Source organism: Chiloscyllium punctatum, chromosome 20 (genome assembly GCF_047496795.1).
Source record: "Chiloscyllium punctatum isolate Juve2018m chromosome 20, sChiPun1.3, whole genome shotgun sequence".
In the NCBI taxonomy this organism is placed as follows: Eukaryota; Metazoa; Chordata; class Chondrichthyes; order Orectolobiformes; family Hemiscylliidae; genus Chiloscyllium; species Chiloscyllium punctatum.
In genome coordinates this window covers 21091946-21115060 of record NC_092758.1, presented here as the reverse complement: position 1 = coordinate 21115060, position 23115 = coordinate 21091946, and the positions used below count along the sequence as shown (strand labels likewise).

The following is a 23115-nucleotide window of genomic DNA, read 5'->3' as shown; positions in this document are numbered from 1 at the left end:
TATCCATTTATACTTTGTTTCTGCCCTTTTATTCAATCTCTCAATTGTAAGTAGCATCTTTCATGTGTCTGCTTCTCTAGTGTCAGTAAGGTATCAATGTGTTGTAGTAATCAATGATGAATTAGAATCTGTTTCCAACATGCCCACACAGTGTATTCCTGATCTCTGACATAGTCCTGGGGAGTTGAAGTTTAGATGCCAGACCCACAACATAGAAGGGAGAGCTGTAGCATAGTTTACAGGGAACAATCAGCTTTTTAGTTCCTACCCTCATTCTGCAGATGTTGGAAAACTCCTATTTTCTGATGGCTCGCAAGCAAAACGTTGATGGTATAACACCAATTCTCATCCCTAATTATGTAATAATTAGGTCAGAAGTGACATGACACCAGGTTTATTTGAAATCACAAGCTTTCGAAGCTCTGCGCCTTCATCAGATGAACTAGACCGCCAGAACTTGGATTTCTGTAGAGCTTCTTGTGTACAGGAAAATCTTTAAATTTTCTTCAACATAAAGTATATTACTGGGTATTAAACAGAACTAAAAATGAGGGGTAGTAACTTGATAGTTGGTGTGTGGCTGTCATGCTGCATATTGAAGGCACAGTCAAATTTGATAGAATTTTAGAATTAGCAGGTGGGGCAGGGAGGGCTGAGCTTGTGAACTGAACATTAGAAAGGTGTTATATTTCTCCTGAATTTGCCTGAGTTAACAGCCAAATTACTGAATGAGTTTAAACCAAAGGCAGCGATTCTTAGAGAAGCAGAAAAGAATGGTTCTGGTTCCAATAACAAGGCAGAAGACATTAAGAAGGAAGTCTGTCTTGGAGTGTGCCTGGAGACAGCCCTTCAGAAAAATATTGATACATAGAATGTTACTCCTCCCTCTCTCAGGTATTTTGTAAATGATTTGTGTTCTATAGAACAGTTACATCATCCTAAATCTGTAAGGAGTTTCAAAATGTCTTATTTTGTCTTCATTCTAATTTTTCAGTGGTTTATATCTATTTAGTGAATAGAATTCTGGAAGTATATACTTGTACTCCATTTCAAAATGATAACCATAAGACCAAAAGAAACAGGAACAGGAGCAGTGCATTTGGCTACTTGAGCCTGCTCTGTCATTCAATAGAATCACAACTGAAAGAACATTCCTTCTGTCCTTGCCCCATAACCTTAGATTCTTGGTCAGTACGGGAAATCAATATCACTCAACCTTAAATGTACAGAAGGACTCTGCCTCCACAGAGTGGCAAGGAGTTCTAAAGGGTCACAGCCCTCTTGGATGATCAGTGTTCTTTAGAAAGAGGGTTGTTTTATTTTAAGTATGAGCTCTTTTCTCAGGTACACGATTTATTCTCCAAAAGATGGGCAACCCTGCATGGACCATGATCGACAGAGTGGAGAGGTAAGACAGTTTCTTATCATATATGGAAACGTTATTAATAACATCAACATTAAAGACTAAAGGAAATATCTAGTACCTTAGAGAGCCAATGCTGGTCTAAACTACTGTAAAATATAATTTTTCTTCGCACCAGTTAGTTGAAAAAATTTAGGGATGTATCAGTGCAGAAAAGTCTGCACCTATACTTTATATTTTTGCCATTTTTACACGAGATAGATTTCCTTGTTTCAGTGTTACAGATGACTCCTATGAAGGAGGCCCCCAGGCTGCACTTTATGCAATAATTGTTAACCTGTATTGTGTGCAGGATTACAATTGACAGCCTTGCAAATTCAGTTTATTTTACCAGGTATGTCATGCATCACCATCATTTACCTCGCTTGAAAGGGAAGAAAATTGAACCATGGTTCAGACCAGAATTTATTACAGACAGTTAACAGATCAGTGGCCAGTGCTAATACATATTTATTTGGTCTTTGTAATATAGCAAATAATATATTCAGTTTTGTACTATTGCTAAATCTAAAATTGAACATAAACATAAAATCCTTCTATTTCGTTAAAAATCGCACAACACCAGGTTATAGTCCAACAGGTTTAATTGGAAGCACGCTAGTTTTCGGAGCGACACTCCTTCATCAGGTGATAGTGGAGGGCTCGATCGTATCACCTGATGGAGTGTCGCTCCGAAAACTAGCGTGCTTCCAATTAAACCTGTTGGACTATAACCTGGTGTTGTGATTTTAACTTTGTACACCCCAGTCCAACACCGGCATCTCCAAATCACTTCTATTTCGTGGCTGATTGATCACTAACTCGCGACAGAATTTCTCAGTTAACATATTGCAGCTTCAGAATGGCTCCTAAGTTAGGCAAAGGCAGCACGTTGTCCAATTCCTGATTACAAATTTATCCAACTGTATGAAACATTGTCTACTTATCCTCAAAAGCTCTAACATCATACACCAAAGCTAATTTTAATTTTTGTGTCCCATTCAGGGGAAGGCAATGGCCTCATGGTTAGATTATTAATTCCGAGACCCATGTAATGTTCTTGGGAACTGGGATGGTGGAATTTGAATTCAATCAAAAAATCTGGGATTAAGAGCCTGATGATAACCATGGAACCATTGAAAAACTCATCTGGTTCACTAATGTCCATTAGGGAAGGAAACTACTTTCCTTTTCTGGTCTGGCCTACATGTGACTCCAGACCCACTGCAATACTACTGATTTTTAGGGTTGGGCAGTGAGTTCTGGTCTAGCCAGCGATGTTTAGGTTTTAAAAAAGAATCAAAACAATCATTGTATGTGGCTGTTCATTATAGTATGATTCCACGACATGACTAAGTGTGGAGGAGCCAGTTTTGGACTGGGGCTGGACCAAGTTAAAAATCACACTACACCACCTGATGAAGGAGCAGTGCTCCGAAAACTAGTGTTTCCAAATAAACCTGTTAGACTAGAACTTGGTGTTGTGAGATTTTTCACTTTGACCAAGTGAGCCATCAAGAAATGCCTTTTGGAAATAATTCTGTTAAAGATATCATTTTCTACCATAACTGCACTAGTGGAGCTCATTCATTCAATAAGGCAGGAAACTACAGGCCAGCAAACATGTTGAAAACTGTTATTTAACAAGTAATGACTGGGCATTTAGACAAGTTGATGGTAATCAGAGTCAATATGGTTTTGTGAAAGTGAAATTGTGTTTCACAAGCTTATTGAAGCTCTTTGAGGAAATAACGTGCTGTGGATAAAGAAGAGCTGGTGGATGATCAGCACTTAGATTTCCAAAAGGCAATTCTTAAAATGCCACATCGAAGGTTATTGCAGAAGATAAGTATTTGTATTTGGGCGAAGGAGGTGACATAATGGAATGGATCAAAAATTATCTCGCTAACAGGGAATAGAGTAATCATAAGTAGGTCCCCCTCTGAATGGCCAGATGTAACGAGTGGTGTACTGCAGGGATTGCTGCTGTGGCCTCGCCTTTTTGCAATTCCTATAAATATCTTGGATGAAGGAATCAAAGGTATGATAACTAAGTTTGCTGATCTCATAAAAAGGAGTATGGAAGAAAGTTGTGATGGGAGTTAAAGAAGCTGCAGAGGGTAATATATAGATTTAAGTGAGTGGGCAAAGGTCTGGGGAATGGAATATAATGTGAGAAATTATGAAATAGTCCATTTTGGTAGGAAAGATGAAAGATGCAATTTACCTAAATGATGAGAAATTGTGGAGCTCTGAAATGCAGAAGGCTCTGAGTGTCCTAGTATGGATTCATAAAAGGCTAGTATAGAGATATAGCAAGTAAGTCAGAGACCAAGTCGAATTATGCCACATGTTATGAAGGGAATTGAATCCAAAAGTAGTGAGGTCATGCCTCAGTTATGCAAGGAACTGCTGAGCGCACATGTGGAGTACTCTTGTGCATTATTTAACTTAATTCAAACATGAAATACTGACAGGTCTTGACAGGATGCATGTGGAAAGGATGATTTCTCTTGTGGAAGAGTTTAGAACTAGAGGTCATTGTTAAAAAGTATGGAGTTAGCCATTTAAGGACAGTATTTTTTCTTCCCTTGCATGGTGAACCTTTGGAACTTTCTTCCTCAAAGCTGAACCCTTGATATTTTTGAGAGAGGAGTGACTAGATTTTTGATGAACAAAGAGTTTAGAATTTTCAGGATTACATGGGAATGTGGAATAGCCAGATCAGCCGACATGTTATTTATTGGCAGAACAGGCTTGTGAAGGACTAAGTTATCAACTCTGCAGCTAAAAATAACTTGCGATAGCATTCTAAGTTACAATATTAAAGAGATATTGACCACCTTTTATTATGAATGTGACCAAAACTATCTATTTTTCATCAAAAGTAATTGCTTCAAATCTTTTCTTCAATCTGCTACCCACAATCTTCTTGAGAAAGTTTGCTAAATTTGAATAACAGGCACAATTAAATTCATGTAAACAAAACGTGATGTGACTGATGTAACTTCTGCTTCCCAGATCTATCTACCATAGTAAACCTTGTTCACAGTATTAAACAAAACAAACTCTTCATCCCTTGAACTCATATTTTTGCCTCATAATTTGTTTCAGGGTGTGGGTCCTCAAGAATACACGCTAATTAAAATGAAGATCCTTGAGCCTTATCCAGAAAAACTAAGGTAATGGCATCACTTGTGAATCAGCTCATGACAATTCTCCTCAGTCGTTCAAAAGTGAACATCCCCTTTCAAACCAAATTGCTGATATGAGATTTCATTGTAATAATAATAAAAATAAAGTACCATTTGCAGAATACTTCTATGTTTATTTGAAGGAAAGTAGCAAATGAGTTAAAATCAGAGGGGGGGGGGGGTTTAGAGTCAGAGAGTCATACAGCACAAAAAACCCTTTGATCCGACTTTTCCATGCCGACCAGATATTCTAAACAAATCTAGTCCCATTTACCAGCATTTGGCCCATAGCCCTCTGAACTCTTCTTATTCATGTAATAATCCAGATGCTTTTTAAATGTTGTAATTGTACTCACCTTCACCACTTGCTTTTGTAGCTTGTACCATACACACACCATCCTCTACATGAAAAAGTTGCCCCTCTGGTCCCTTTTTAATTTTTACTCTCTCTACTTAAACCTATGTCCTCTAGTTTTCAACTCCCTTACCTGTGAAAAAGACCGTGGCTATTCACCGAATCAATGCCCCTCATGACCTTCTAAAACTCTGTATGGTCACCCTTCAGCCTCCGAAACACTCGGGAAAAGAAGTCCTAGCCTATTTGACCTCTCCCTATTGTTGAAACCCTCAACCCTGGCATCATCCTTAAGTCTTTTCTACATACTTTCGCGTTTAACAAAATCCTACCCATATCAGGGTGACCAGAATTGTACACAGTAAAAGTAGTCTCCCCAATATCGTGGACAAATGCAGCATGATGTCCCAATTCCAATACTCAGTGCACCGACCAATGAAGGCAAGTGTGCCAAGTGCCTCCTTCACCACTCTATGTACGTAAGATTCTGCTTTTAAGGAGCTGGCACCTGTACCCTGAGGGCAGCAATAGAGAACCAATGACAAATGCAGTAGGTCACATCTCCAGATCATCTTCATTTTCATTTAAAAAGAATGTAATAGAGAATGGTTGTTAAATTGTTCTAATATCAATTCTCTGGACTTAAATAAATAACCTGTATGTAGATTTTGAACTGTAGATGTTGCTTATCAGCTGTGGCTGAGTTGGTAGCACTGGTTCTTGCCCTCACTCAATATTAAGAGAATGTTTGCAGGAGTATGGTTGTGTTTTTGTTGTGCTGCAGTAGTGGCTACACTTGAAAAGAACTTTACTGGCTATAAAACATTTGAGAAATCTTGTGGTTGTGAAAGGCACTATCTAAATGAAAATATTTTTTACTACAAATGCAGAAATATGGTTATATGGTGCTGAATATCTGCCAGTTTGTGAAAATAATTTCTTTATCAACATCTTCACAATAAAATAAAATAAATTGTGTTCCATGCTGACCTGCAGTTCCTCAACAATGTTGGTGGAGTCGGACCAATTGTACCACCTTCCCCTTGCACTTTCTGGTGCAAGAGAACACTGAGAGTTATACCTTTAAGTGCTTCTGAGTATTGCTGTTAATGACCTGTAAATATCCTTCATAAAAATAGGAGTTGATATTTATTAAATTCACCAGAATGAACTTCTGTTTCTGCCAAAGTTTAAAGATGATAGTTAAAGAGCATTGTAAGAAATTCATCTGAAATCTAGAATTGGAGAAGGGTTTTACACATGGCAGAAGAATTATTAAGAGAAAGTGAGGACTGCAGATGCTGGAGATCAGAGCTGAAAAATGTGTTGCTGGAAAAGCGCAGCAGGTCAGGCAGCATCCAAGGAGCAGGAGAATCGACATTTCGCGCATAAGCCCTTCTTCAGGCTTATGCCCGAAACATCGATTCTCCTGCTCCTTGGATGCTGCCTGACCTGCTGTGCTTTTCCAGCAACACATTTTTCAGCAGAAGAGTTATTGTCCACTGTTACCAGTCTTGTTCTCTTTCTTCCAGTGGCCTTAAGGGAAGAAACATCTATTTGGTGGCCGCCACACTGAGACCGGAGACCATGTTCGGACAAACTAACTGCTGGGTCCACCCCAACATGAATTATATTGCCTTTGAAACAGTGAATGGAGACATTTTCATCTGTACAAAGCGAGCAGCAAGGAATATGTCATTCCAGGGTTTTACAAAAGAAAATGGAAAAGTGCATGTGATTCTAACAATTATTGGCGAGGTAAATTCGTCTTAAGAATAAATTATTGAATGGGCTCTGGATTCAATGTCATTTTGAATTGAAAGAGAAATGACCTATTTATTTCTTTTCTTGATTACTTAAATTAAGAATGATTCAAAAATTTATTTTTCAATAGGACATCCTTGGTGTTTCACTGAGTGCTCCCTTGACATCCTACAAGATTATTTATGCTCTCCCCATGCTCACCATTAAAGAAGACAAAGGTATTTCATATCTTATGCCTATACTTGGCCTGTAAATGTTTAAGTAATAGGAAGAGATCGCTTTCTCTTTCTTGTTAAAATTCCTCTTTTTCACCTATTCAACAGGCACTGGTATAGTCACTAGTGTTCCATCTGATGCCCCAGATGATATTGCAGCTCTCCGTGATCTTAAGAAAAAGAAGGTACAAGTTCTATTTTTCATTCCTTTTCTGACTATTCAACTACCCTTCAATGCTGAAGCCATTGGTTCCTTGCTAATCCCAGTGGTTGTTATTTGTATTCACAGCTGTCAAAAGCCCATGGAAATCCCAGTGAATATTTTGTGAAATAACTTTGAATCCTTTTACCACTAAATACATTCTGTAAATGACTTAAATGTTGCATTCTTGAACGTGCAGTAAAAATGCTTAAAGTTATTATAACCTTAGAAAAAAAACTAACTCCAGTCTGCAATTAGATTTGAGAACTGTACTTGGGATGCTGGAGTTGAATTGTTGAATAAAATATGTATTTTCACAGCCTTTGATTGCAAATAGACCTGTTCATATGGTTGACCTCAACCATTTAGTTGCAGGTATGTTATTGCACTGCAATCTTGGGAGGAGGGGTCGGGATTAAGGCTGAGACTGAAGTTCAGAGCTGAAACTGGTCCTATCCACTCACACCCTCGAATGTCTTACTGGGAGTTGCTAAGGAACTCTAGTTGTTTTTTTCTCTCTCTTTCTTAAAGTCCCAGTTTTTAAAAATGTATATTTTCTTGGAATGGGATATTGGAATCTGAATTGCTTTTGAGAAGATGATGGTAAGAGCTGTTCCCTTGAATCTTTGCAGTCCATCCACAGTGCAGTTAAGAATCAGCGATTCTAGTTACAAATCGAGATGGTGTGTGGCTTGGATGGGAGCTTGCAGTTGCTGGTGCTCCCATGCACCGACTGCTTTTGTTGTTCTTGATGGTAGAAGTCTTACGTTAGGGAGGTGCTGTTGAAGGACTCTTGATGAATTGCTGCAATGTACCATGTAGATGGTATAAAGGTTTGCCACTATGCAATGAAAATGAAGGGAATAAATTTTGAAGGTGAGAGATTGGATGTCAGTCTCGCTCCTGCTTTGTCTTGGATGGTGCAATTTTTTTTTCAAATTGTTAGAAGTGCACTTATGGACAAATTAAGAATATTCCATGACACTCCTGACTTCTGCCTTGTAAATGGTATGTGGGCTTACTGAAATCAGGTGATGAGTTCCTGCCAGGTTTTTGATCTCTTCCAGCCATTTATCTGGTTGATCCAGTTCAGTTTCTGGTTCATACTGAACCCCAAAAGGTTGATAATAGGGGAATTCAGTGATAATGATATCTTTGAATGCAAAGAGAAGATGGTTCGATTCTGTCTTATTGAAGATGATCGTTGCCTGGCACTTCAGTTGTGCATATATGATATGCTACTTTTCAGTTCAAGCGGGATGTTTTCCATGTCTTGCTGCTTATCAACAGGTAACATTTTCAGTATCTGAAAAGTTGTGAATGATGCCAGAATGCGCAGTCACCAGCGATCCTCACTTAGAGTCATAGAGCTATACTGCACAGAAACAGACCCTTCGGTCCGACTCCTCCATGCCGATCAGATATCCTACATTAATCTAGTCCCATTCGCCAGCACTTGGCCCTTATCCCTCTAAGCCCTTCCTACTCATATACCTATCCAGATGCCTTTTAAATGTTGTAATTGTACCAACCTCAATCACATCCTCTGGCAGCTCATTCCATACAAAAACCACCCTCTGCATGAAAAAGCGTTGGGGAGAACGTCAACCAAGGACACTACCATAGGTGGATAGTGATTGTTTATGGAGTAATGAATACTTGAGGCCTAGAGTGATTATTTAGTTGACATAAATTTGAATTCAATTTGTATAATTTGAAAATTTTCATTTGGTTTATTATTAATGAACAAATTGGAAATAAAAATCTAATAACAGTAAAGTTGTGGAGTTGTCTAGCTGCTGCAGCAACAAAAAAAAGGTCATTTATGGTTTTTAAGGTGGCAGATTTCTTTCCTTTACCTGATGAAACTTTTAGACATCTTCAGCGTTGAGATTTCTGAAGAAGTACTTGGTATGCTTTATATTATCTGCAGAGTCGGATGCCTTCACCAATCAGACATGTTCTGTATTCATTGCATTTAAAATTGTAAAACTATTATATCCTGATGTTTGAAAGAATTTAAAGCAGTCTTTCTTTCTTTAGGCATTGAGGGAGAAGTATGGAATTACTGATGAAATGGTCCTACCATTTGAACCAGTGAGTATGCTTAAAGGAAACTGAAAGCATAATTTTGTTTTTTGGCATGCATCAAACTTCTTTTCTTTACATAGATTCCAATTTGAAACATGAATGCAGCTTTTAAAGAGAATTTGAATAGTGTTTTGATAACCAAATCAAGTTTCCAATTTGCTGAGATATATGTGTGCTTTTATTAATTTCAACAATTAGATATATTTTGATGGATGTTTAAAGAACACTTGACTCTCTCTTTTTCTCTTCCAATGTCTGGATCCTCAGCAGCAAAGCAGCACACCATAATTTGGGTGTCCAGGTAACCTGGCTTTCTGACATGGTCTCAACGTCCTTTAGAAACAAAATCATCACCATGGTTAGGCAGCAGGTTTTCACCAAGCATGTAGCTTCTAAAGTGACCACCAGAGGACCTCATGAGCTTTAACAAAGCAGGACCGTGACTGAAAAGAGAAATGGATTTCTACTTAATATGTTGAGATTCAATGTTAATTAGCGCTTCGTAATGCTATTTTGTCTGTGTTGCTTGTTTGATAGATTCCTATAATTGAAATCCCTGGGTATGGAAATCTCTCCGCACCAACTGTATGTGACGAACTGAAGATTCAAAGCCAGAATGATCGGGAAAAGCTTGTGGAGGCCAAAGAGCGAGTTTACCTGAAAGGCTTTTATGAAGGGGTTTGTAATGGATTCAAGATCTTGCATAGGGGAAAAAAAACTAACCAAAAATACAAATTGTTTCATTTATAAACATTAGTTCATCACCTGTTGCATTGCATACAAATTCAAAATCAAGTGTGATCATTAAATTTCTAGGCAGCGATAACTGGAATGTGAGATGCTGCTTTTTTTCAAACCTTCTAAAGTTCAAAATTCTTTGAACTGCTCACATTTTTTGTATTTGTATTCAAAATTCCTATTTCGGAATTAGTTTTTATTGTCATGCGTACTCGAGTACAATGGAAAATATACAAAGTCACTACTCCTGGTGCCAAGTAGAAAAGTAATGAGTTAAAAGTACAACATGACAGTTCTTTTCAATATAAAGTAGTAAATGAAGAAATAAAGTTAAGTTCAAAATTACAGTCTTTCTTTACCCCTGGGCCTACAGTCACTCCATGCTGGGCTGTCCCCACAAGGGCACAATCTCTCGCTGCACTGAGCGATCCCCACGCTGACCTCCTTCCAGGCTCACCAGCCGTACTGGCAAATTTATCATGATATAATTATACCATATAGTCAAGTGGCTCTTCAGATTAGGTATTGGACTCTTGAGTGGTTTGAACTCTCACTTCTCCAACTCCAAGGAATGCCTGTTGTCGGTTTGGCTCAGTTTTTATTTGTTTGTTTGGAGTGAGGCATATTTGATCACTGTAAGGAAATTATTTCTTAACCTGTAGGACTGTTGTGATGCAGTGATGGTCTGTCTATCTCTGGCCCAGAAGGCCCAGGTTCAAGTTTCGTCTGTTTCACAGATGTGTCATAACCTGTCTGAACAGTTTAATTAAAAATATCTCCATTTAGTTGTATGATCACAACCCTGTTCTCCTATAGATAATGCTTGTGGATGGTTACGAAGGGCAGAAAGTTCAAGAAGTCAAGAAACCAATTCAACGAAAAATGATAGACAATGTAAGTATAATTTTTGATTTATTCAATGACTTACTAAAACAACAGAATGGATTATAAGTTCTCATTGTAATGTTAAAGTAATAAGCCTTGCATAAACAACATGCTGCATTAAATTGCTGTGCTATACTGCAGACTCTAATTGCTATGATAAAGGATTATACTACTGGCTATGTTTCCAGTTTGAGCTTCCTATTTGATTAGTTTTTGCATGGAATGCAACATCAATTTGGTAATTGCCTATATTTTGGTCAGTTCGTACACTCCTCATGCACTGATTTGAACAGAGACATTGCGGGAAGCACACAGTAGCTAACTGTCCAGAAATGCAAGCTAAGAAAAGTAGGTTAAAATGAATCCAGAAAATAGTATTCTCGAGTATCCCAATTCAAAAAACATGTTTCTCATAACTATTCTAGGGAGAGGCCATGATCTACATGGAACCTGAGAAGCTAGTTATATCTAGGTCTGCTGATGAGTGTGTCGTAGCACTGTGTGACCAGTGGTGAGTTTTTATTTTGAAACTTTTTTTTTTGTTTCTCCTCTTTTTCAACACCCCAAACCAACAATTGGATGAATCTAGAGATAACTGAAGCCCTTTGATACATATCTAATTCATCACAGGTGCTGTTTAATGTCAGTGTCTGGGGCACATTAAAACATTGGGTACATGCCAATTGAATCTATACCTGTGCACTTTCCAGTTGGACGGTAATTAGAATTGGGAACCCTACATGGGTTTCACATCCCTGATTACACACAGCAGGTTGGCTTTTATGGTTATTGAACATTGTGTGACTCACTGCTGATGAAATGCAATATACATGGTCAGGATGTGGAAGGCCACTCCATTCATTTTACACTTTTATTTACAGTTGTAATTCTTCCTCTTCATCACAGCATCTAACTGCTTCTTAGACTTGAAAACAAAAATGCTGGAAATCATAGCAGAACAGGTAGCATCCATGGAGAAAGAGCAAGCTAACATTTTGAGTCTGGATGACTTCATCAGTGCTGACTTGTTTCTTTCAAGTATATCTAGAAAATGTTGATCAATCTGTGTAAAGAATAGCTTTAATTTTAAAATGTTCACATTCGATGTAGGTACCTGGATTATGGTGAAGAAACCTGGAAGAAGCAGGCTGTAGATTGCCTCTCAACTCTGGAAACGTATGTGCCATTCATTTTGTTATCATCTTCTATTCTCAATAGTTCTTTCCCACATCCTTTTGAGAGCATGCGTTTGTACTTTTGACATCATAGTAATTAGTCGATTGAATTCCAACAATGCCAATCAATGTAGTGCATCCAGGATTTCAGCTAGTCTGTGGCAGGTTTTCAACTCCATAGTCCCAACCACTGCTTTAACTGTATCACAAGGTTGTGTAATGTTTCAAGGGAAGTTGAAAATTTTTTTGTATACCCACCCTCAGACCATCAAGTCTCAAATGTTCTTTAATCAGATAACAGTTCTGTTGCTGATGTCTGTCCAAGTTACTGTTGAGGCATCTGGAAAGAGTTAGAGGAAAGGGATCCTCGAAGCTAACTTGGTTTTGACTTTCCTGTCCACTCTGAACGATTGGGGCTCAGCACAGTAAGAGGTGGAGCCAGCACTTGTAATTTTCTTTATTGCTGTGTGGAACAATGATATATCACACTTGTTCAGAAAGGATTTTCTTTACAAATCAGCAATGCTGTGAATTTATATTGGAAATGTTACTGCATTTATACTCTGGTTAGGTCTCTAAAATGCAAGGAACCCGCATGTTATTTGGAACATACTGCATCGTAGCAACCTGAGATATTAATGTTGACAGCTATTGACTACTGTAACAAAGGTGACCATTCAAACAACACTTTTAATATAGTAACGTATCCTGTTATAAAGGTGGAAGAGTATCTGCAACTATGCATATTATCTTAATTTTTCAGATACTGTGAGGAGACTAGACGGAACTTTGAAGCCAGTCTTGAGTGGCTACAAGATCATGCCTGCTCAAGAACATATGGCCTGGGTTAGTGTAACACTTGACTTTCTTTTCTGTGGAGCAAGTCATGAAACGCAATGTCTTTTAAGGAGAGTGTTTTAACTTTAAGGTGATTGTTTTCTGAATACTTGACATTCCTTGCAAGACCTTTGAGATCATTTATCTCTTTGGGCAAACTGTCCCCATGACTTACTTTGTACAAACTAAATCCTAAATGATGAAAGACAGAATTAGAGACACTATGCCATCCTTAGCACGTTTTAATGTGTATGATTCATTGTTTGCAGAAGGTCCCAACCTACATGTAGGCACTCACTGATCATTTTGAGTAGTTATTTGGAGATGAGGATCCTTCTACTTGGGAGGAGCCTAGCTATAACTTGTATCATTTGTACAACTCAGGAATTAATGGAGCAATTCAAATAAAGGAAACAAATGCAACATGTCAAAATATGTGTCTACTATATTTGTCTGTGCAGGGTTTTTATCATTACTCTTCCCATGTGTTAGCAACTTGACTATTGTTTCTATAAGCATGTGTGTCTTATAAATTGAAAACTGCTGTTTATTTCCTGCTATATTTTGGTTAGTGAATCTATAGACTTAACTTCCAGTACAAACCCACTGGCTCCCACAATTACCTTGACTATACGTTCTCATACTCTGCTACCTGGAAAGACTCTATTCCATTCTCCCAGTTCCTCTGTCCCTGTGGCATCTGTTCTGATGATGCCAACTTCAACAAGAGGGCCTCCAAAATGACCATCCTCTTCCTCAACCGATGATTCATCACCTTCAGCCATGTCCGACTCATCTCCCACACTTCAACCTTTGCCCTATCTGTCCCTGCCACAGCACTGATAGGGTTCCCCCTCATCCTCACCTACCATCCCACCAGCATCCACATCCTAAGGACCATTAGCTGTCATTTCTGCCACCTCCAGCACTGCCACCACCAGCACATATTTCCCTCCATTTTCTTGTCAGCCTTCCACCGGGCCATTTCCCTCTTGGTCCACTCCTTTCTCCAGTCTGAACACTACCCCACACTCCCATGGCATCTTCCCATGCAATCGCAGAAGGTACTCTTTATGTCCTTCCTCCTCCTCACCCATGATTACAGCACACCTTCCAGATGCAGCAGCAATTTCACCCCATTACACCAAAATGGATGCTATCTGCAAATTCTACACATCTTTTGAAACTACTTCTAGGAATCTTTTGTAACTGCTTTCCTTTCATCTGTCAAAGACTCAATTCTTTGTGCCTTCAGCCCCCATCTGCCTATTTTTCAGCTTTTTTATTAGTTCTTCTGGACCTCCATCATATCACTTCCTCAACACATAGCATTTCAACATCTTGCTTTATGTTAAGAGCATTATTTCTCCGCAAATAGTTCTGCAGCTTTTGAGTAAATTTATATGTTTTTATTCTTTTCAGGTTCTCGACTGCCATGGGATGACCAGTGGCTGATAGAGTCTCTTTCTGATTCCACCATTTATATGGCTTACTACACTGTTGCTCATCTATTACACGAGGGATATTTAAATGGTCAGACCTCTGGCCCACTGGGAATCAGGTAGGAATAACTTCTCAAAATGCCTGTTTTAATTTGTAATGGAACTTATTTTTCACAATGCTTGGTTATCAAAATAATTGGCAGTTATGGTTGATTCTGTGTAGTTAATGTCATGCTATCCATGCATAAATGGATGAGCTTCTATCTTGTTTAAAGGCTGGGAACAGGTAATCGTCTACTTTTAAGATTGTGTTGTGATTGTAATGAAGTCAGCCAGCAGACCTTCTAGAAATTAAATTCCCTGATTGGGGCTATTAATTTGCTCCAATCAGGCTGGCATAAAGGGTAAATAAGAACATAGGAATTAGGAATGAAAGTAGGCAATTCAGCCCTTTGACCCTGCTCTGCCATTTTAAAATGATTATGGCTGATCTCAACTCCACTTTCCTGCCTGTTCCTCCTATCCCTTTATCCAGCTTTTTAATCAGAAACATGTCTGTTTCTTCATTGAATTTTCTGATAGGATCTATCTCCACTGCACTCTGGGGCAGTGACTTCCACAGATCCACAAAGAGAAGTGGTTTCTCTTCATCTCAGTTTTGATCCTACCTCCTCTCACTCTATATCCAAGACCTTTTTGTTCGACACTGTCTCACAAGGGGGACATGATTTGGAGATGCCTGTGTTGGACTGGGGTGTACAAAGTTAAAAATCACGCAACACCAGGTTATAGTCCAACAGGTATAATTGGAAGCACACTAGCTTTCGGAGCGACGCTCCTTCACTAGGGGGAGCATCTTACCAATGTCCACCTTATCAATCCCCTTTAGCATATTATATATCTTAATCAGATTCCTTGTCATTTTCCTGAATTCTAACAATCAAGTTCAAACTATTGAACCACTCCCTATATGACAGCCCTTTCATCCCTGAAATCAACCTGGTGAGCCTCCTCTGAACTGCCTCAGTGCCAGAGGTATGCCAAAGATATTAGGCCCTGTTTATGCCTGATTTGGTGAGAGGCAGTACTTTTGTTAAAGGCTATGTGTTTGTAACTGAAGGGTGATTGATGAAGAGATGCTGGCCTCTGAAGAGTTATTTCAAGTTGCTGTGAAGTAATTTTAGTACAGAATATCTATGCACATATTTGTTCTTAATAGAGTGTAGTAGTATAGCAGCTCTGTTATTAGGCTAGTAATTCAAAGGCCAGGACTTACCATTCATGATCCTGTCACTATCAAATTGTCATGAAGATTGTATCTGGTTCAGGGAAAAAATCTGCTCTCTTTACCTGTGACCTATGTGACTCCAAATCTACAGCAACTTCACTTTGAGAGGTGAGTGTGGTGCTGGAAAAGCACAACAGGTGAGGCAATGTCCAAGGAGCAGGACAATCGACGTCTTGGGCATAAGCCCTTCATCAGGAATGAGGCCAGATTCCTGATGAAGGGCTTTTGCCCGAAACATCGATTCTCCTGCTCCTCAGATGCTGCCTGATGTGCTGTGCTTTTCCAGAATCTCACTCTCAGCTCTAATCTCCAGCATCTGTAGTCCTCACTTCTGCTTTGAGAGGCTAGCTCAGGAATTTCGGTTGTATACAAGAAGGTGATCCTCTCGTCAATTAAAAATGAGCAATAAATGCTAACCGAGTCATCCTCTGACTGAAAGAAGTGTCCTGATTATAGGTCAATAAAGCAAGGATAACCTTTTCATGTTAGTTTAAAGCAGTGTGAGTTTGTTCTTTTTAAAAAGACAGAAGATCCCTTTATTTCTTGACCCATCCATTCCTATTACCAATTCAGTTGATGCAATTTCATATCACAAATAAAATATTTTCAGTCAATGTACTTAAGCCATTTAATACTACTGAGCATCACAAGTTGGAGTTAATAATTCATATTCCTTCCTTAATGACCAGCCCTTTTTAAGGACTAGATACTGTACCTGTTGGCTCTTTCCCCTCTGAAATCTAACTTCCAATCCAGTTGTTGTGTGACCTGTGTTTGAAATCAGTTTTCGACAGTATTAAACTTAATTCATGATGAACCTCAATGTTGTAAAAATATATGCCATTTTTAGAAAAGAAGTGTAATCATTACACACTCCTTCCACAATCGTTGATATCTACCAGTGTTGGTATTTTTCTTTATTTCTCTCCTCAGGCCAGAGCAGATGACCAGAGAAGTTTGGGATTATGTGTTTTTAAAGACTGCTCCATTTCCAGAGACTCAGATTCCAAAACAAAATCTAGATCAACTGAGAAAAGAATTTGAATATTGGTATCCAGTGGATTTACGAGTCTCTGGAAAAGACTTGGTTCCAAACCATCTCTCCTACTACCTGTATAACCATGTAGCCATGTGGCCTAGTGACAGGTGAGAGCACGTCATTTAGTAACATGATTTGCATAAGGTGCATGATTATTTGCAGATCGTGATCATTCAACTGTTTGTTGGGAGGGCCTACACATTTGCTAATGAAGGTGGGGTGTCTTTGAATGGATAATTGTCCAAAAGGCATATCTCTTGGTATTGAGAGTCATGACAAGGATTCTTGTGGGGTAGTGGCACAGTTCCTACTTTTGAACTGGAAGACCTGGGTTCAAGTCCCACCTGTTCCAGAGGTGTGTCACAATATGTCGAGGGTCATTAGTGTACTTTAGCAAGCTTGTTATCTTGACTAAAGATGCTAGTTTGTTGAAGGGAAATGTGCATTTGAGGGGAGACTATTACTAAAATATTTTTCTGCACAACTAACTTTATATTTTAAATTGTAGAACAAAATGGCCTCAAGCTGTAAGAGCAAATGGACACTTGCTACTGAATTCTGAAAAGGTGCAATACAATTTTTACTATGTGATTTCCATTGCATTAACATTTAATTGGATTTAATATAGTTCACATTTGCATGTTCCTGATAAACTTCTAGGAACATAGGAACAGGCTTGAGGAGCTGAATGTTCCAACATTTAATGAGATCATGGCTGATCTGTGGCCTAATTCCATATCTCTGTCTTTGGTCCATATCCCTTGATACCTTAATTCAACAAACATTTGTCGATTTCAGATTTAAAATGAGCTGATCCTCCAACCACTGCTGGTTGTGAAAGAGAGTTCCAAGCATCTATCATCCTTTGTGCATAGAAGTGGTTCCGAATATCTCACTGAATAGAGTGGCCTGACTTTGCAGATTATGCCCCCAGGTTCTTGAATCTCCAACTAATAGAAATAGGTTATCTTTATCCACCCTGCCTTTCCTGTAAATATCTTCAGTCAGATCACCCCTTAACCTTCTCTTTTCTAGAGAAAGGAGGACTAATTTGTATAATTTCTCCTCCTACATTAACCCCTGACATTCAGGTATCATTCTTGTAAGCCTAAGGTACACCCCAGACACCTCGGCCAGCATTTCCTTCCTGACATGTGGTGCCCAGATCTGCTTGCAGTACTCCCCCAAGTGGGGTCTCGTCAAAGTTTTGGTTAACTGCATTATACAATCTGTACCCTTGTACTTCAGTCCTCGAGATATAAAGGCCAGCATTCCATTCACTTTCTTGGTTATTTTCAGTACCTGCTCATGACATTTTAAAGATCTGTACTGTCGTCAACTTGAACGCATAGGAGATAAGTTCCAAGACCTACCACGGAATCCCGAAACCGCAGATCACAGCCAAGCCATTCACTTAAGTTGCAAACTTACCTATCTGGCAGCCCTGTGGTCCCTGGTTCTGTAATGTTCAATGTAATACATTCAGGCCACGGGTAACTGAAACCACAGAAACCGACTCCGCATATATGGCGGTCACCCTGTACACCAAAACCCCCAAATACCTTTGAGCATCCACTGAATTTAACTTTGTACCATCCATAAATGTTGACCTAGTCAGTAACATTTTCATCCTGGGAATGAAAGTTCTAAAAATCTAGAAAATTAGATTAGATTAGATTACTTACAGTGTGGAAACAGGCCCTTCGGCCCAACAAGTCCACACCGCCCCGCCGAAGCGCAACCCACCCATACCCCTACATTTGCCCCTTACCTAACACTACGGGCAATTTAGCGTGGCCAATTTACCTGACCTGCACATTTTTGGACTGTGGGAGGAAACCGGAGCACCCGGAGGAAACCCACGCAGACACGGGGAGAACGTGCAAACTCCACACAGTCAGTCGCTTGAGGCGGGAATTGAACCCGGGTCTCTGACGCTGTGAGGCAGCAGTGCTAACCCTGATCGAAACTTTTTCACTTCAAAAATGGATAACCTCATGCTTGATTACTTTGTACATCATCTGCCACAGTTTTGTTCATTTACTTAGTCAATCGATATCCCATTATAAATTAATGCTACAATCTACACTGTCTACTATGGTGCCTAACTTTGTGCCACTTCTGTTTCCATTAGATGTCCAAATCCACAGGGAATTTCCTTACTCTGGCTGAAGCTGTGGAAAAGTTCTCTGCAGATGGTGAGTCCTGCGATCTCCCCGTCTCCTCAGCATCTTGTCTTGACTCCCCTGTGTGTTTATTTCATCATGACTGGAAGTTTCTCTGTACATTTGACCAATATTGACATTACAGAGCAATTACTTATATGAGATGGTATATGGAAAGAGGAGTGCAGTTGTGGACTGTAATCTATTAGTGGTGATGTTGGCTTACCAGATGCCACCAATTATGTGAAGATATTTTTTTCCTAATGAATTATTGTGGCATTATTACTAGAAAAATAACTTACAATTAATTCCCAGTTAATATAATCAGAATATTGCAGGAGGATAGGAGTAGAATGGCAGATAAGTGATTGTTGCAGCTCACTTCATGATAATGATTTTGGGGGGAAGGGGGGCACAAAGAAAAGTGAAAGCATGTATTCTCCAGCTAGTATACTTCACAGATTTTTTTTAAAGAATAGGAACATAGATTTGGCTGTGCAGGTGCATAGATATTGCATGGTCAAAATACAGATTTAAAATTCCATAATAAATGCATTTTTGTGCCGAGGTGAGTAATGCTGCACTGTTACAGGTTATATCTTTTGCATGAGTCAATCTATGAAGCCCTTTTGACTACTTTGAGAATTAAAACAAAAACAAAGCTTTCTATGATTGGCTGCTGGAATATATTTATCCTTTACAAACTATTGAATAGGTAATGTGCCATTTCTCATGTTTTGTGCAATCTTGCTGGTGCAAATTGCTTCAAGGGTAAATAAACTTCAAGCACTATTCTGTTGTACTTTTGAGATCATGAGGTTCTGGAAGATGTTGTATGAATGAATGTATTTCTTTCACACTATAATTTAGAATTTTGCACAAACAAACATTGAAATGAAACTCAAGTTTTGCCGAATAAGCACAGTGAGCGGTTAGACCACTTCGGGAATTTTTGTATGCAGTTTTTGGAATTCCATAATAGGAAGACTGTTAGAAAAAGTGGAAGAACACTGATTCACTGAATCATGGAGTTTAGAAGGAGATTGGTTGGGCTCTGTGAAAGACCAAACTATGGAGTCTTCACCTGCTTTTTCCTAATAGGCAACATTTTCTCCTTTTGAAATATATACATTTGAATCTCTTGAAAGTTGCTGATTGATTTGTTCCATCTCCTTATCTGGTTGTACATTTCAAATGCTTAATGTGCTGTAGATATTTTCCAATCAACCTATTGGTACACAACTCTAAAACAGGTGACACTTAAACTAGGGACACCTCCTCAGAGCAGGGCCAATACCACTGTGCCCCATGTGCCCTGAAACAGATAATTGCTGATATTTTCTCAGTCATCTGCTCAGTGATGTTATTACACATGCTTGGAGCCGGTGGGACTTGAACTTAGTTCTTCTAGCTAAGAGGGACGGGACACTATTATTAAGTCACAAAGATCCCTCCTTATGTACATGTACTTGTATAACTCCCAATCATCCTGCCAATGAGCAGCTTCTTCCTCTCTATTAAATCGTATACTTCAAAATTGCAAGAACAATTCAGTTTATTGTTGCAAAGGGATTGGTGAATTCTGAAAGTGGAAAAAGAAAAGTCAGTAGAGATAGGAATCTGATAAATTTTCAAAAATAGGAAAACGTTTGAGGAGATAAGTAACAAAGAAGTACCACTGTGGTGCGTAAAGGTATAATCATTATTTAAATAATGGAGACCAAACTTATTTGATTTCTTGTGGACTTTCTTGGTTATGTTTTAGTTCTAAGAGACAGTGACAGATGGTTGTTTACAGCATCTTACCAGATAAGATTATTCATAAGCAAACCATCTTCTTTACTCCTTTGGTAAAACCTTGTCCCCAGGAATGCGTCTTGCTCTTGCTGATGCTGGAGACACTGTGGAAGATGCAAACTTTGTCGAAACTATGGCTGATGCTGGTATCCTGAGGCTCTACACTTGGGTGGAATGGGTCAAGGAGATGATTGCTAATCGTGAGAGCCTTCGGAGTGGGCCTGCCAACACCTTCAATGACAGAGTCTTTGCCAGGTACTGAATGGCCTTTGTATTTAAGCATGTCACTCCAAAATAATTGCAACATTATTTAGTATTATTGTAATGGTCAGTTATATTGTAAAAGCATTTATTCGAAATAACTTTTTTTAAAAGCTCCTTACAGTTCTTCAGTCTTATTGTATTCTGTTTTGTTTATTACTTGTATGATAGGAAACATGATAGAGTCCATCTTAAATTAGCTTAAAGACATCCATGATGGTTGAATATGGTAAATAGTTGTGCCTGTGCTTATTGTTGTGATTGTCCATAGTCAAACCTTTTGTGAAATTTCGATCAATCCATCACGTGCTTGATTTGACTCTGATTTGCCCTAGTCTTTGAGAAGCAAAATAAAATTCAAGAACTCGAAACAAAGCAGAGATGAAGCCGATTCAGAGTTGACAGTTTGAGTTGCGTAAAACTATTGAAAAATGCGGGCAGCAACATTCAGAAATGTACTCTTGCTGGTTTCAATACTGAGGGAGCTGATACATGGGAAAAATATGCTGATGTTTATTGCCAACTCCTCTAGCATGGTATGTGTTAATCAATAGACTTGAAAGGTGGTGGTTCAGGTAATAATTAATGCTTGGGAAGCATGCAAAGTGGGGAAATTTTGACATCAGTCAGTATTTAATACTGATCCAGATCTCTGATATTCTGTGAAAGTCCCCTCTTAAGCATCACTGCGCACTCGTGCTGTTTCAAGACATCACCATTCAACATTGTCAGTGACCAGCAAAGTCACTGTAGTCTTCAATTTCTGTGTCAGGATCCTTCCAGGCTGGAGTGGGTAATGTTTATAAATTTGTTGTGCTTTTCTGCACCAGGGGAGGTATGGAAGGCACTATCGGTATGGCAAAAAATTAATTGCCTGCCTTAGCAGAGGGAAGAAGGAAAAGTAACCCTAATGCCTTGCCAATATGTTGGCATTCTCAACAATGCAGTGAGCCATAAATTATGCCCACATGGTTCTGTGGATGGTACATCTTAGAAGGGAGACATATTGCAACTCTGTAGGTTCCCATTCCCAGAATGTGCATTGGTGTTCAACTATTCATAAACCGTAATGTTGGTGAATTCCTACTGTCCTGGTATCATGGCTTAAAAATGTGTTGCTGGAAAAGCACAGCAGGTCAGGCAGCATCCAAGGAGAAGGAGAATCGACATTTCGGTCATTAAGCCCTTCTTCAGGAATTGATTCCTGAAGAAGGGCTTATGCCCGAAATGTCGATTCTCCTTCTTGGATGCTGCCTGACCTGCTGCGCTTTTCCAGTAACATATTTTTAAGCTCTGATCTCCAGCATCTGCAGTCCTCACTTGTCCTGGTATCATGTCAAATTAGTGTGTTGCTGCTTGGTGAGAAGTAGTACCTGCTTTTTATGTGACCATTGACTCATCTCTGCCACCAAACAACGCAAGAAAGGTTTCCTGCTATTGAAGTCTTGTTGCAACATTGTGAAGGTGATGATCAGCACCCAACAGTTCAGCCGCCTGGACGCTCAAGGCAGAGGGTGGGATGCAATTCAACAGTAATCACTAAGTAGTATGTTGGCACAAGAAGTAATCAGGAAAGCTAATAATGTTCTGGCTTATTGTAAGGGAATTGAGTGCAAGAGTATGGAGGTTTATACTTCAATTACACAGGGCATTGGTGAGCCTGCATCTCGAATACTGTGTACAGGAGTGGTCACTGCATTTGCATTGGGAGCAGTTCAGAGAAGGTACTCAACTGATGCCAGGAATGATCAGACTGCCTTATGAGAAACAAAGCTAGACAGGCTAGATCTGTATCCTGTGCTGTTTAGAGGTGACTTTCTCAAAATGCTAGTGTGCAGAATCTTTAGATATTTTTAAAGACAGGGGTAGATAAATTCTTGATTACCAAGGGGATGAAAGGTTATTGGGAATATTTGGGAATGTAGAGGTGGGGTTAAAATCATATCAGACATGCCCTTTTTAAATGGCAGAGCAGGCTTGAAGGGCTGGGAAGGCCTGCATATGTTCCTTGTTTATAAATATGTAACTCCATGGAGAATGTCTCTCAGTTTACAATGGGTTGCTGCATCTGACACAACTTGGCCAACATGGTGCAGTCTTTGTCACCAGATCTTCAGCAGCAGCTCAGGAGAAGGAGGAAGTATCTAGGACAACATCACATATTATGGACGTACATGAGTATTTGATCGGATTTCAGCTCCTCAATTTGACATCCCCAGATTTTCTTCACACTCTGCTTCCTTTTGATTCACCTTGTTATGGATT

General features: G+C 39.2%; 1 protein-coding gene across 2 annotated transcripts in view; it reads left to right on the top strand.

Annotated features, from left to right (window-relative positions):
• Positions 1 to 23115, top strand: part of lars1b (leucyl-tRNA synthetase 1b) — a 57301-nt gene that overhangs the window by 14869 nt on the left and 19317 nt on the right. For both annotated transcript variants that reach the window (XM_072590473.1, XM_072590474.1), the window contains exons 8-23: positions 1345 to 1408; positions 4517 to 4584; positions 6484 to 6709; positions 6846 to 6933; positions 7039 to 7115; positions 9176 to 9229; positions 9761 to 9901; positions 10778 to 10855; positions 11272 to 11357; positions 11957 to 12022; positions 12785 to 12867; positions 14281 to 14419; positions 16522 to 16734; positions 17136 to 17193; positions 18762 to 18825; positions 20661 to 20844. In XM_072590473.1, coding sequence (XP_072446574.1) covers positions 1345 to 1408; positions 4517 to 4584; positions 6484 to 6709; positions 6846 to 6933; positions 7039 to 7115; positions 9176 to 9229; positions 9761 to 9901; positions 10778 to 10855; positions 11272 to 11357; positions 11957 to 12022; positions 12785 to 12867; positions 14281 to 14419; positions 16522 to 16734; positions 17136 to 17193; positions 18762 to 18825; positions 20661 to 20844 — 1689 coding nt within the window. The remainder of the gene's footprint in view (positions 1 to 1344; positions 1409 to 4516; positions 4585 to 6483; positions 6710 to 6845; positions 6934 to 7038; positions 7116 to 9175; positions 9230 to 9760; positions 9902 to 10777; positions 10856 to 11271; positions 11358 to 11956; positions 12023 to 12784; positions 12868 to 14280; positions 14420 to 16521; positions 16735 to 17135; positions 17194 to 18761; positions 18826 to 20660; positions 20845 to 23115) is intronic.